Source organism: Pagrus major, chromosome 15, assembly GCF_040436345.1.
Source record: "Pagrus major chromosome 15, Pma_NU_1.0".
Classification (NCBI taxonomy): Eukaryota; Metazoa; Chordata; class Actinopteri; order Spariformes; family Sparidae; genus Pagrus; species Pagrus major.
In genome coordinates, this window is record NC_133229.1 from 831,520 (window position 1) to 846,806 (window position 15,287).

The 15,287-nt window shown below is 39.2% G+C and overlaps 1 protein-coding gene across 2 annotated transcripts in view; it reads right to left on the bottom strand.

Annotated features, from left to right (window-relative positions):
- The window catches only part of gbf1 (golgi brefeldin A resistant guanine nucleotide exchange factor 1), a 163,254-nt gene extending 150,902 nt beyond the window's left edge, over positions 1 to 12,352 (bottom strand). For both annotated transcript variants that reach the window (XM_073481258.1, XM_073481257.1), the window contains exons 1-2: positions 12,096 to 12,352; positions 9,016 to 9,120 (exon numbers count right to left, since the gene is read on the bottom strand). In XM_073481258.1, the coding sequence (XP_073337359.1) occupies positions 9,016 to 9,111 (96 nt within the window). In that variant the 5' untranslated portion in view covers positions 9,112 to 9,120; positions 12,096 to 12,352. The remainder of the gene's footprint in view (positions 1 to 9,015; positions 9,121 to 12,095) is intronic.
- Positions 12,353 to 15,287: the final 2,935 nt, after the last annotated feature.

Below are 15,287 nucleotides of genomic sequence, written 5' to 3' on the forward strand. Positions count from 1 at the left end.
AATTTAAATTTCCCTTTAATTCAGAAAGTCACAGCAGTCTACAAAATAAAAGCTGCATCTTTTCAATACATAAACATTACAAAAACAAAACATGTATCCATCTGCAGTGCCTTTCACGTTTGTTGTAATCTACAATAATACTGTTTTCACATGGCAGCTTTAAGATAAGGCATTCATTGACTCTGCTGCACACACCTCTCTCAGAGTTGGACTGTAAAGTTGACAGTGCCTCCTCAGATCTTGGCTGATTAGCTGGGCTGCTGTAACGGTTATTATTTATGGCTGCAGACGTTAGCTTCAGGTGAAAATGGCTAACGTCTTTAGTAATTGTTGTGAGGCAGAAGTCACACTCAGCGTGGGTCTCATCCAGTTCTTGCTTCCCAGCACTTTTTTTTATTTTTTTTTTAAATCACTCGCAGATTATCTCTGCCTCGCTCTGAAATACCTCCTACATAAGTAACGTTAGCCTAATGTCCACCCACAGTTATAAGCATGGGAGCAACGTTGCGACTTAACTTTATTGTTATCATTATAAAATGTCATAGTTTACGGTATACAGTAGGGCAGCCACTTTTAATTCGAAATACAAACGTTCATTTGAACGGGGTAAAAATTTCATATTCATACCTGTTTAAAAATGCATAGTTTATAGTAATGCATAGTTTTTTAATGCAAGCGCATTAGGCCATTTGTTGTAGTTTGCCTTGCATTAATTAATAATTTATTGAGGAGAGTGTGCTCCAAAACTTCACTTTCAGCCTGACATATGGCCTTATCGACCTATCAGTAAAAATCAGCAAAAACGTTAATGTTACGTTGTTTTTGCTAGGAAACAGAGAACAATAGTGAACCGAGCCAAAGAAAATCTGCAGTTATACCTGGAGAAGTGTCTGTCATCCTGTCTGTCCTACCGATTCTTTGTCACATTTCTGCCCGAAAAACAGCATCTGTCCCCAGCAAAAAACTTTAACTCACCGCGACGGTCAGCCCTCCTGATCGAGACTTCAGTGAACTTTCCCCCAGAAAACAGCCTCCCTCCCCACGAGTGAGAGTCAGACAGGGTTCTCTATTTACTGATGGCGATTATGTAATTATGTAATTTAGAGCAAAAAACAGAATTTTGTCACTTTCCAGGATGCATGGTGGGTCAGGATCTCAATCACAACACATTATAATTATAGGGGTGTAACGGTTACCGGTGTCACGGTAAACCACGGTAAAATTCCCAACGGTGAAGGTTACCATTTAAGTTTTAATTACCATGGTAACCGACGCGGTCGATAACCACGGTGTGGAAAACTCGCAAGATACTTTATCCAAGTCTCCCTACGCAGGCGCAGCATGCAACGTGCGCTTGTTATGTAGTGAAGAAGACATGGCGGAGGGAGGACGTGATAGTAGTGGCCATCAAGGCATTTTTCCGCCTTCAAAGAGAACCAAATCTGAAGTCTGGGCGTATTTTGGTTATTATAAGAATGCTCAGGGACAGCTGGTCGAGGATGGCAGCCCTATCTGCAGGAGCTGCAAGAAGAAAGTTGTTGCAAGGGGCGGCAACACATCCAATTTACTTACTCATTTGCGTGACCATCACCCTCAACTGTTCAGCGAATGCAAGGTAAATTAACCTTAAGCTCAGGTGCATGATGTGTGTATGTCGAGTTTTCTCTGTCTAATTTGCTGTTGTCACTAATGTAAAGTGACCAGATAGTGGTATAACTGAATGAAGTTGATCCGTGATTTGGCACGTTATCTGAACCGCTTATTAATTGTAGATTTCACTTTTTAAAGTCGACCTAATAATTCCCCAAATATTGATGCAGAGCTGCAGTGAGGAGGATTTGAGACAAACACTTTCATCTCAGCTCCGTTCACTGGAGCTGAGACAAACACTTTCATCTCAGCTCCGTTCACTGGAGCAGCGTCTACCTGTGGCTCAGCAGCCATTTGACCAATCAGATTGACCGAGTCCACTGACAACAGACGAGCAAGCAGACAGACAGCCAATATATATAAGTAATATCAGAAATATATAATACTTGTAGATTATTTGTAGAAGAGACTATATATAAAGAATAATATAAAATGGTGAATATAACAAGTGTCTAGATAGAGATAAGAGCCAAAATAGAGTATTCATAATTAATTTCACAATAATCCTTTTTGTTTTGATCTAAAAAATTATCCAACCTGTTTCTAACAAAAGTGACATGATCTAGATTGTGAGTTTTGTGATCTGTTGGTTGCACCCTTAGTATTAAGTAACAATGACAGTAATAATTAATAATGACATTTTCTATTCATTTTTTTCACAGAGAGGGTCTGCTGACCAATCGAGTGCTACTGCCAGTAAACCTCATTCTACCTCTGTAACGCAGACATTAAAGGACACATTTCAAAAACAGGCTGCTTATGCGCCCTCATCACAAAAAGCCAATGACCTAAATGCAGCCAATTCTTTCTTCATTGCTAAGGATATGATGCCATTCCAAATTGTGGAGAGGCCTGGCTTTTTGAGGCTGATGAAAACTGCTGTGCCTCACTACAAAGTTCCGTCACGGATTTTCTTTTCCAAGACTGAAATCCCCAAACTCTACAATCAGGTTAAAGCTGATGTATGCAAAAGTTTAACTCAAGGGAAATTTTTTGCTGCAACAACTGACCTGTGGACAAGTGAAAGTGGAGCTGGTCTACCATACATCAGCTTCACCATTCATTACCTCACCCTGGACTGGCAGCTCGAGGCTCAGTGCTTGGAAACCCAGTTCTTCCCGGATGATCACTCAGCTCAAAACATCAGAGAGTTTTTTGAGAACATGCTGGAGGAGTGGGCAATAAAAAAGACAGACCTGGTCTCCATAACCACAGACAATGCAACCAACATGATAAAGGCTTTTGAGGACTTCCCAGAACTGTGGCTTGGGTGCTTTGGCCATAACTTGAACCTGGCCATCTCAAAGGCTCTGAAAATTCAGAGAGTGGACACAGCAGTTTGGGCCTGCCATCATCTGGTCCAGGGCTTCTCACGGAGCTGGAAGAGAAAGAGGTCTCTGAAAGAAAAGCAAGCTGCCCTCAACATGCCACAGAAAGTTCTGATCCATGATGTGGTCACCAGGTGGGGATCTACCTACAAAATGATTGCGCGATTCCTCAGCCAACAGCAACCAGTCTGTGCGACACTGGCTGGAGAAAGGGGAGTATGGCATCTGATGCCCAAGGATGCTGACATAAGTGTCATGGAGCAAGTGTGCCAGCTCTTCGAGCCACTGAGCAAGTTTACGGATGCACTTGCCTCAGAGACACGAGTGACACTGTCAGCCATCAAGCTTGTCCTGGACCACATCACCTGTGAGGTACTGGTGAAAAATAAGACCCATCCTTGACTAAGGAGATGAAAAGGGTCATGAGAGAAGAACTGAACAGCAGGTACACAGAGAGGGCAAAGAATGTCATGAAAATGGCTTGCTTCATTGATCCCCGCTTCAAAATGAGCTTTTTGGATGAGCCTGAGCCAGCAATTGTTGACAGCTGTATCCAGGAAGCTTTGAAGCTGACACCTGCACACACTGGGGAGGAACCACAAAGCAGCAGCGACCCCCCAGTGGCATCAGAGGGGAAAGGCTTGGCTGGGTTGTTGAAAAAGATCTCCTAAACTAGACAGAAGAGAGGTGAAGAGGACAAAACTTCAACCACCCCAGAAAATTGAGTGAGAGAAGAGATCAAGATCTACCTCTCTCTCTGCAATCTTTTCCAGCAGAAGAGGATCCACTGGTGTGGTGGAGGGGCCATGCATCAGAGCTGCCTTATCTTGCCAAGATTGCCAGAAAGCTTTTGTGCATCCCAGCGACCAGTGTGCCATCAGAGAGACTGTTCAGTGCCAGCGGACACATTGTCTCCCCCAACAGATCCCTCCTTAAACAGAGATGCATGCATCCCATCTGAGGGGATATGGGAGGGAGAGAACAAGTACACCCACTGTGCTGTTCATTTGATTTGTTTACATATTTAGTGTTATTTTAACTTAAGTAACACTTTTGTTGTTATTGGTGCAATATGTTTATCATGCCTGTTGCTTTCATTTGAATTACTTATTCAAGTTTACTTAATGTGAAATTAAACCTGCACTTTTTTTTATCTGTTTTTTTTTACTGTGATAATTATTAATGTTGCAGTTTTGATACATATTTTTTTTACTATATCTAATGTTTATTTTGCACAGTTTTGATACATTTTTACTTTGATTATTGTTATTGTTGCACAGTTTTGATACATTTTTACTGTGATTATTGTTATTGTTGCACAGTTTTGATACATTTTTACTGCGATTATTGTTATTGTTGCACAGTTTTGGTACATTTTTACTGCGATTATTGTTACACAGTTTTGATACATTTTTACTGCGATTATTGTTATTGTTGCACAGTTTTGATACATTTTTACTGCGATTATTGTTATTGTTGCACAGTTTTGATACATTTTTACTGCGATTATTGTTATTGTTGCACAGTTTTGATACATTTTTACTGCGATTATTGTTATTGTTGCACAGTTTTGATACATTTTTACTGCGATTATTGTTATTGTCGCACAGTTTTGATACATTTTTACTGTGATTATTGTTAATGTCGCACAGTTTTGATACATTTTTACTGTGATTATTGTTAATGTCGCACAGTTTTGATACATTTTTACTGTGATTATTGTTATTGTTGCACAGTTTTGATACATTTTTACTGTGATTATTGTTAATGTTGCAGTTTTGATACATTTTTACTGCGATTATTGTTATTGTTGCACAGTTTTGATACATTTTTACTGCGATTATTGTTATTGTCGCACAGTTTTGATACATTTTTACTGTGATTATTGTTAATGTCGCACAATTTTGATACATTTTTACTGTGATTATTGTTAATGTCGCACAGTTTTGATACATTTTTACTGTGATTATTGTTATTGTTGCACAGTTTTGATACATTTTTACTGTGATTATTGTTATTGTTGCACAGTTTTGATACATTTTTACTGTGATTATTGTTAATGTTGCAGTTTTGATACATTTTTACTGTGATTATTGTTATTGTTGCACAGTTTTGATACATTTTTTACTGTGATTATTGTTAATGTCGCACAGTTTTGATACATTTTTACTGTGATTATTGTTAATGTCGCACAGTTTTGATACATTTTTACTGTGATTATTGTTAATGTTGCAGTTTTGATACATTTTTACTGTGATTATTGTTATTGTTGCACAGTTTTGATACATTTTTACTGTGATTATTGTTAATGTTGCAGTTTTGATACATTTTTACTGTGATTATTGTTATTGTTGCACAGTTTTGATACATTTTTTACCGTGATTATTGTTAATGTTGCACAGTTTTGATACATTTTTACTGTGATTATTGTCGCACAGTTTTGATACATTTTTACTGTGATTATTGTTATTGTCGCACAGTTTTGATACATTTTTACTGTGATTATTGTTATTGTCGCACAGTTTTGATACATTTTTACTGTGATTATTGTTAATGTCGCACAGTTTTGATACATTTTTACTGTGATTATTGTTAATGTCGCACAGTTTTGATACATTTTTACTGTGATTATTGTTAATGTTGCACAGTTTTGATACATTTTTACTGTGATTATTGTTAATGTTGCACAGTTTTGATACATTTTTACTGTGATTATTGTTAATGTTGCACAGTTTTGATACATTTTTTACTGTGATTATTGTTAATGTTGCACAGTTTTGATACATTCTTTTATACTTATTTAATGTTGATTTTGCAGTGTTTTGTTAAGGTTTTGGATTTGGATTATTTTAATATATAATAAATCTATTTAAATATAAATCTTGGTGAAATTATTTCAATTTATCATGTATCAGTGTTTTTTCAACATTTTGAAGACATTTTAAAAATACCGCGGTATACCGATAACCGTGATAATTTTGGTCACTATTACCGTGGTGTAGGGCTGAACGATTTATCGTTTTCTGATCGAAATTGTGTTTTCAGACAACGCTATCATGTGATCGCCAAAGCTGTGGTTTTTGCAGCGCTCCTGACTGACCCAGGATCTGTTGTGTCAACTATTTTACACATACATGCCGTCTCTCTACCATCCTGCCAAGCTCACCAATCAGAAGCGGCATGCTACTCGTGGACAGGTCACGCTAACCAATCAGTATTAACCTGCTCCTTAACGTGTTCTGAAATGGCTTCAGCTGGACCAGAAGCGGAGTTAGGGGATTTAATCCCCAAGAAAAATAGCACGTCGGTCATTTTGGAGTATTTCGGGTTTGAGGCTGCAGACGTGCACCAGAAACAGGTACTGTGCAAAACCTGTCACGCTAAAGTTGCAACATCCAGCGGAAACACAACCAATTTATACCGGCACTTGAAAAATCACCACAGGCATTTGCATGACGAGTGCATGACGAAAAAGTCCAGTGAAAAGTCCGGTGAAAATGATACTCAGGCCCACTGTAGCAAACAGACTACAATTACAGCATCTTCTGCCAGTGTAACTCCATATGATAAGAGCAGCCACCGGGAATTGTTTTGTATTTTATTTAAAAAGGAACTTGGGGCAGGATCAAGAAATAAGACTCAATAGTGACACGACGGCCGTTGCGGCCGTTAGGGTAACTGCAGCCATCAGCCGTGCATGCTTCTTGTTAATAAATACATTTGGAAGCAATTTTTAACTTTAGTTTTAATCCTTGCATTAAAGTAATAGCATTTAATGTTTTAATGATACTGTACATTGTGAATATTGCACTGAAGCTTGATTTGAAGGAAATCGTGAATCAAATCGAAATCGCAATATCTGCCAGAAAAATCGCAATTAGATCTTTTCCTAAAATCGTTCAGCCCTACCGTGGTGTGAAATTTTCATACTGTTACATCCCTGCATCCATAGGATTATAAACAGTCAATGGGTACATGTTTAGATTAACAGGAGGACACTGGGGGAAACACACTGAAAAAAACATCAGATGTCAACATCATGATGTTTACCGTCACACCTCTTTTGGATCAGCAGCGCCGGTGTGCTGTATGAATTGACACACTGGTGCGGCTTTTTCCAGCTAGTTTACCACCTAACTATGGCAAAGGCACCACTGGCAAGTGTAGCAGTGTGTACAACCTCAGTTTAACTGCACGTCATTCTGCATTCGGCTTCAGCAGGCCCCCTGCTGGAAGATCGTTAAAAGGCCATTGGTGATGAGATAGAAGCAAGGAAAAAGTGACAGGCATCTAGGAATCAGTTAACACAGCTGTTAAAAAAATCAACATTTGATTGCTGGAAGAATGGGAATACTATGATGTTAGATGGGCTGTAAAGTCAATCAAGTAACAAAAATAACGATGCTTTGGTCGAGCACACGCGAAAGAATTCGAATGCATTTGAATGAATTGCATGTCATTTCAAAATCTTTCAATCTTGACTTTTGGAAAAAGTGAAAGCCCTAGTACACAGTGTTGTAAGTTAGTTGCCTCTTTTTACTGGCAAAACTGCAGATATCAGATCATTTAAATGATCCAGGGTTTAAGTTAGCTGGTATAAGCCAGCTTTTTGCCGATATCTTGTGTAGTTGTCCAGCAGATGAAAAGATCAACGGCCAAAATGTTCTGCATCATTTGTGAGAGTGTAGAACAAGTGATAGTGGATCATAGTATTTGTATTTTAGAGTATATGAGGCAATTTAAACTATGTCTGGTGGTTGTTCTATATGAATATTAAAGGTCAAATTGGCCGCCAAAAAAAGTCTAGTGTAAACTCTGATATGATCTATAAACACAGATTTGATGTCATACATTTTATTACTTCAAGAATGTGAATTTCCCTGCTGAGGGAGGTCAATATAGTCTATCTTATCTTACCAAGGATGCATTAGTTTTGTTTATTAGCGGGAAATCTCAAAAACATGTGGTCAGGTTTAATATTCGTACAATTTTCTCTTGACACACTTGAATTAATCAAATACAACTTATTCCCCAGGTATTAGTTTTTGGTTTTTGCTAGACTTTTGCTGCCCTGACATGGAGGTGTTCTCTGACTCAAAGTGCTTTCTGGTCTTCATTTATTGGTATGCTCATCAGTGAGTGGAGTGTAGTGAAAGCAAGGCCTGAGGTAGCAGAACAGAGGAGGATAACTGTGGGATAACTCAAGGTGCAGCTGAAAGGCATAACTTTTAGCTTTAGGGGTTTCAGACACATAACAACCTTCATCAAACAATTTGCTGCAAGTGCTCGAAGACAAAAATAGCTATCCTGCTCCCCTCGATATTTTCTATATTTTCTGATAAATTAGTCTTTGCTTTGGTGTAATGATCAGTACAATGAGCCAGGTCAATATCCTAAATAATGAGTTATCAGCTCACCAGCATCAATCATCCATCCATGTTGCAAACATGGCTTCAAAGGAAGTTGCTGCAAGATTTGAAAAGCACTTTCAAAAAAGTTTTAGTGATTTGTCAGTGACAATCAAAAGGAAAATGAATGAATATTTGAATTAAGTGTTTCTCTATTCTAATTTTACTTCATTTCTACATTTCTGGGACTGCTCTTCTCATGATAGGTAATCAAGTGTACACTGGAAACAAACAAAACGCATGAATACATTTAATTAAGTCAATAACGCCACAACAAAATAAAATTATAAAGTCCATAGACTTACTACATGATGTCTCTTCTACACTAGTATTCACTGAATACAAAATACTAAGTGGAAAAAAGAAGTAAACCATGATCAGCAATTATTGAGGACTTTACAGGGAAAAGTGTCCTTTAAAATATTATTTCCATCAGAGTCATTTTGAACAGAAAAATACTGACCCTTGAAATATCGGTCTTTATGAGCTTTTCCACATCACCGTTCTTTATGAAGTTTAGCCAACTGACCATTATCTGGTGGGTACTACCCTCCCCACCACTAGTTTTCATTTCTTTAACAAATCTAACCTACAGTCAGTTACAATTTGCATGTAGTTTATTTACTAACCAATGGAGTGTGGGTATTCCATCTGGAGTTCCTCTTGATGGCTCCAACAACAGCACCAATTTCACCCTGGACGATGTAGATATTCTTGTCCACCATGCTGCTTTTCTAAGAGAAAAATACAAGAAGAGATGGTTGGTTCTAGCAGAAATAAGAGCCACATAATTCTATATTAGCATTTATAGTTCTTCTATATAACTGTATCATACAAAATGATCACATCTCTATATCATCGTTCAGAGTTGAATTATAGACGATTATATTATATTAAAATCTGTCACAGAGTAAGATCTGAAATACCTATAAAATTACAGGAGATGATTCACTAAATAAAAACCATTTTCCATTTTCTTCCTGTATACTCCTCATGAAGCCTCCTTAAAAACTTTTTTTGTCAATTGACTTTTTGATTTCAGTCAGCCTGGTAAAGCAGCTGTGCTGCCTATGGGACAGCGACGCTGTAACAGGGGTCAGCCTTCATGAGCATTTACAGACCTGTGATGTCATATGTCTGGTGTAAAGTTAAGGTTTAAAAAAATAAAATAAATGTATTTTAAGCTATTGATAAACAATCCTTTAGACTTAATATATCCAATGTGCAAATCTCAAACACCGCAAAAAGTACATGAAAATTAAGTTCCCAAGCTTAAAGTCAAACTATGAACTCTCACCCTCAAATGAATACAGAATCTAAGAACAAAATGGCAAATGTCCATGTGTACCTTGACAATACCTAAAACCAATATGGATAACCAAACAGAATAGAAATTACATGCTGTTCATATTTGACAAGCAGCATACCTCAAAGTGGCTGGATTAACCTTTTTTTCTTGTGTCATGAATACTATGTTGGATAATGTTCTTACTTACAGAAAGATTTATGAGTGTGGTGACTTAGTGGTTGAAGCCATCTTATTTTAAATTCATAGTGAGCAGTCTATTCAAAATATCCAGGAGGATAGTACGATAGGTAGAGGCTAGGAAGGAGGGACAGAGGGATAGGATTATAACTGAGTCTCTTACCTATAGTATTAGAATTCACATTGTCCTGCCATTGTCTGTTTATTCTGATTAACATCGCATTTCTCTAACTTTTGTTTTTTGTTTTCTGTTCACACAAGCTTCCTCCTCCTCCTCCTCCTCCTCCTCTCTTTTCATTCAGGCTCCCTTCTGATGGACCACAGGCCCCTGGGAACATCTCATCCTCACATATTGACAGATCTGGATCGTCATACCCTGGGCTCCGCTGGAGCCTTGTTCTCCTCTGTTTTACTATCTCCTTATATCTGTATTTCTGTAAAATTTGATGCTTCTTCATTCTGATGTTTTCTTTTTTTCTGCTTATTATCATGCGTGTCCTGCCCTCTTCCAGGTCACCACGGTGGAGTGGAGGTCGTGTGGCTCGGGCACCACTTGGCGATGCTGTCGTCTCCTGGATCCACACACTTTACATATACAATTATTTGTGTCAGATATTCTGTCAATGCAAATTGTAAATTGTGATTTTGTTGTTCTTTTCTGTACATGTGACATCTATTGCATGTCTGTCCGTCCTGGGAGAGGGATTCCTCCTCTGTGGCTGTTCCTGAGGTTTCTTCCTCTTCATCTTTTTTCCCCCGTTAAAAGGTTGTTGTTTCTTTCTCAATATAGCAAGTTTTTCCTCACTTGAATCGAGGATGTAAGGACAGAGGATGTCATTTACTGTACAGATTGTAAAGGCTGGGCTGTATAAATAAAATTGATTTGATTTTGATTTGATTTACCACAGGGCTCAACAAGGAGGATTGCCTGATTGGCTGGGGAAAGTGAAACGCCACAGCGGGCTGATAAATCGGCCAACTCGCTTGCCAGAGCCAGGAAAAGAGTAGAAACTGTAATACGATTTTAGATATGCAAGAATGTTGTTGATTCACATCTATGACACACTGTGTCCTTGTCCCCATTCACTGACTTAAAGATCAAACACAGCACTGAATTTTGTTTTTGTTAATTGATTAAAAATTAAAAGATTAATGCTTATTGTGTGTGACACTCAAATGTCTTCATTGTGAAATTATTCTAATAAACACTTTGTACTCATTCATATGGTAGAGCAGTATTTTTCAGCCTCCTGACCTCCATGTGTTTGAAGTTATCAGACTTCAGCAGAGTTTGATGATGAGCTGATGTCTCCCCTTCAGATCAGTACTTTATACTACTTTCAAATGAATGCTCAGAGGCCAAAAGGCCCTCCCTACTGCTTAGAATAGTGCATATCCAGATTTAATAGTGTTTATGGGAGAGTTTATTTTGGAAGGTGATTATTTTTTGTTGCACCTGTCTCTACATGATAAGAGCATTTCTTGTGATGTTGGAGGTCAGGTTAGCAATTAGGAGCATGAATCAATGCATGTCGTTCAGTAAACTCTTGACTTCCTGCACCGCTGTCATATATCAGTGACAGCTGGTCGCTCACGTTGGTTTATGATAACGACCAGGTGGATGTCACAACACCACAACAACTCACCCTGTACCTTGTCAGAAATACAGAATGAGCCAAGACTCCAACCTAGTCATAGTGAAACCCTCAATACATGTTGTTTGAATGCAACATACTGTAATAGTGTCATAAACGAAAAGCAAGTGATACGAGCCTGTGAGCTGGCTGCCAGGTGAGCTGGAGAAAGCTGTTCGCTGATTAATTAGATCAAACAAGCCAGTAATGATAGCGTCTGCTCATGGGCAAGGCTAACAGGCTAGCTCTCCACCACAAGATGTTGAAAGACAGTCCTCTGGGACGAACAAAGACACCACGACACAAGGAAACGACATGAGACTGATATCCAGTACATATCTTTCAGCGCACTGAAGAGTTTACACATTTCCTGCATGGACAAGACCAATTACCAGCCCAGAAACCCGACAGCTAGCTAAATATCTAGCTCAACAAGCTAGTGTGTCACCCGGCTCAGGGTTGTTAGACATGTCTTCAGCGTTTGTCCTCTCGGACAACAGTCATTTCTCTCCATAAATCAATTAATGAAAACAGTTATTGACAGGTATTTGAACACGCTTTTCTAGTTCTCTAGAAATAAATATATTACCTGTGTGTGGCTGCTATTTCAAAGATGGAGTCCTGCTGTAGCTAATGCTAGCCTAGCTCGGCAAGCTAGCAGGCTAGCCGGCCAACAGTGAATGAAGAAGACCAAAGTTGAGTTTACTACGACAAAAAGGCAATCTAAAAGTTCCGGACATTCCACTGCATGATAACGCAATATTCCCAAGCACCGCTGATTAATTCACTGTTCAAAAAGATGCTCCATAAGTGAATAAATGTAACTCCTCCCGCAGCTGTCAATCTAGTCTTGGTAAACACACTGACGTGGAAAAGCTCTGCAGTCTCAGCCTAGCATGAAGACAGAGTATTGATTGACAGGCTTCTGAACCGATAACCTAAAGCGTGATACAGAGCTTTAAATTGATATATAGATATAGAATTAAAGTTAAAAACGTATTAGCGCGTGTATTGTTTTTTTTAATCATACAGAATGACAGGACAGTTTTGAAACAGGAAATATCACTTTTGTGTTACAGAGATAAGGGCGGGACAAAGGTATCTGTAGTGGAGTAAAGGTTGGTTGGTTGGTTGGTTGGTTGGATGACGAAAGCACGGTCTGTTTCTCCAATGAAGTGAGCAGTCTCACTCTCACTGTTTGCTGTTGGTCTCAGCGCAGTTATTCTATTGTGCGGTTCTTGTGGCAATTGGGTCCTCTTAATCCAGTCAGTCTAACTCAGAAAGGCCCCAGGAGCGTCTGCAGTAGTAATGATTATTAATTTAGGTTTTGTTGGACCCCAATACCTCCCTGCATCATATACAGTACTGTGCAAAAGTTTTAGGCAGGTGTGAGAAAATGCTGTAAACTAAGAATGCTATCAAAAAATGGAAGTGTTAATAGTTTATTTTCATCACTTAACAAAATGCAGTGAATGAACAGAAGAGAACTCTAAATCAAATCAGTATTTGGTGTGACCACCATTTGCCTTCATAACAGCATCAATTCTTCTAGGTACACTTGCACAGTTTTTGAAGGAACTCGGCTGGCAGGTTGTTCCAAAAATCCACAGATCTTCTGTGGATGTAGGCTTCCTCAAAACCTTCTGTCTCTTCATGTAATCCCAGACAGACTCGATGTTGAGATCAGGGCTCTGTGGGGGCCATACCATCACTTTCAGGACTTCTTGTTCTTCTTTACGCTGAAGATTGAGGACACCATTAATCCTGACCAAATCTCCAACTCCATTTGCAGAAATGCAGCCCCAAACTGGCAAGGAACCTCCACCATGCTTCACTGTTGCCTGCAGACACTCATTATTGTACCGCTCCCCAGCCCTTCTGCGTACAAACTGCCTTCTACTACAGCCAAATATTAAACATTTTGACTCATCAGTCCAGAGCACCTGCTGCCATTTTTCTGCACCCCAGTTCCTATGTTATTGTGCATAGTTGAGTCGCTTGGCCTTGTTTCCATGTCGGAGGTATGGCTTTTTGGCTGCAACTCTTCCATGAAGACCACTTCTGGCCAGACTTCTCCGGACAGTAGATGGTTGTACCTGGCTCCCACTGGTTTCTGCCAGTTCTGAGCTGATGGCACTGCTGGACATCTTCCGATTTCGAAGGGAAATAAGCTTGATGTGTTTTTCATCTGCTGCACTACGTTTCCTTGGCCGACCACTGCGTCTACGATCCTCAATGTTGCATGTTTCTTTGTGCTTCTTCAAAAGAGCTTAACGGCACATCTTGAAACCCCAGTCTGCTTTGAAATCTTTGTCTGGGAGAGACCTTGCTGATGCAGTATAACTACCTTGTGTCTTGTTGCTGTGCTCAGTCTTGCCATGGTGTATGACATGTGACATGAAACGGTCTTCCACAACCTCACCTTGGTAGCAGAGTTTAGCTGTTCCTCACCCAGTTTTAAGCCTCCGACACAGCTGTTTCTTTTTCAGTTAATGACTGTTTCAACCTACATGTGAAATTGGTGATCATTAGCACCTGTTTGATATAACTGGTTGATCATACACATGACTATAATCCTAAAAAATCCCTGACTTTGTGCAAGTGTGCCTATAAGAATTGATGCTGGTTTGAAGGTTTTTAATCTTTTTTATTTTTAACTTTTTTAAACTTTTTAAAAAGTTGATTTATAGTCACAGGATAAGTGTATCTGGTGAGTGCTAATTTGATCAGAGACAAAACTGACCACAAACACAGACACACAAGCCCTCATGCTGGTTGTTGCTTGATAGTTTGTGGCTAATGTACAGTAAGATATTCTGTCTGTTTGGTGAGAATAAACTTGAGGTCAAACTCAGTGGACTAACTTGAATAAACACAAATGAATCTCGCGTTCAAACTCACTGGAATAACGTGAGGTGACATTCGCATCTCTTGATGTACGTACACAGGTCACTTGTTAGCCTTAGCTTAGCTTCCAGATGGATGGGCTTGTTCAGCTAACTGGGCTCATTTCAGCTCCACCCATGCTCCACCTCTCTCTAGCTTCATTTTGGCTGTTCAGAAACCTACGGGTGATGTCACAGTTGCTCTGTCCACTATTTTATACAGTCAATGATCACAGCAGCAGACACATCTGCCACAGACTGAAAACTGTTCAGACTGCACCTTGGCCCATGAGTGAGCTCAAACTGTAGACAGTGTATCTAATTCAATGACCCAACAATCAATCGTAAAGCAAAATATGTGTGCTTTCTGTATGGTGGGTGGTAGGAGTTTGAGGGATGCAGGGGTCAATGCAAAGATTGCACAGCTAACCCAACAATCTCTTATCCCTCTGCACAATCAGGAGGAGCCATTTGCCCTACACTCAAAGTATTGCTATGTGTTTGAAGCATGTCGAAGCTGCTTGTGTCAGACCTCTGTTTGCTCTTTGCAAAGTGTTTGATCACCTGCGGGATTTGTAATTGCAACATTTCATCTGCAAATTTATGAATGTCATTTTCCCAGTGGCAGATATGTCTGCATTGCTGAGGCAAGAACAACACTTTTCTTTATAAGTTTTGTCATGCACTTATATATAGTTGCAATGCAAGCATGCAGTTACAGACTGATTTAATTGTAACTGTGTAAAGAAGCAGCTTTACTAATCAAAGGAATAGTATCTTTTTTGATTGTCTTTAACAACCATCATGTTGTGTTGCCTATCCTCATTTGATCCACCATATTCCTGCTCTGTCCCTGTTCGGCTGTTTATGAAACAGCTGGATTTCTCTTGATTACA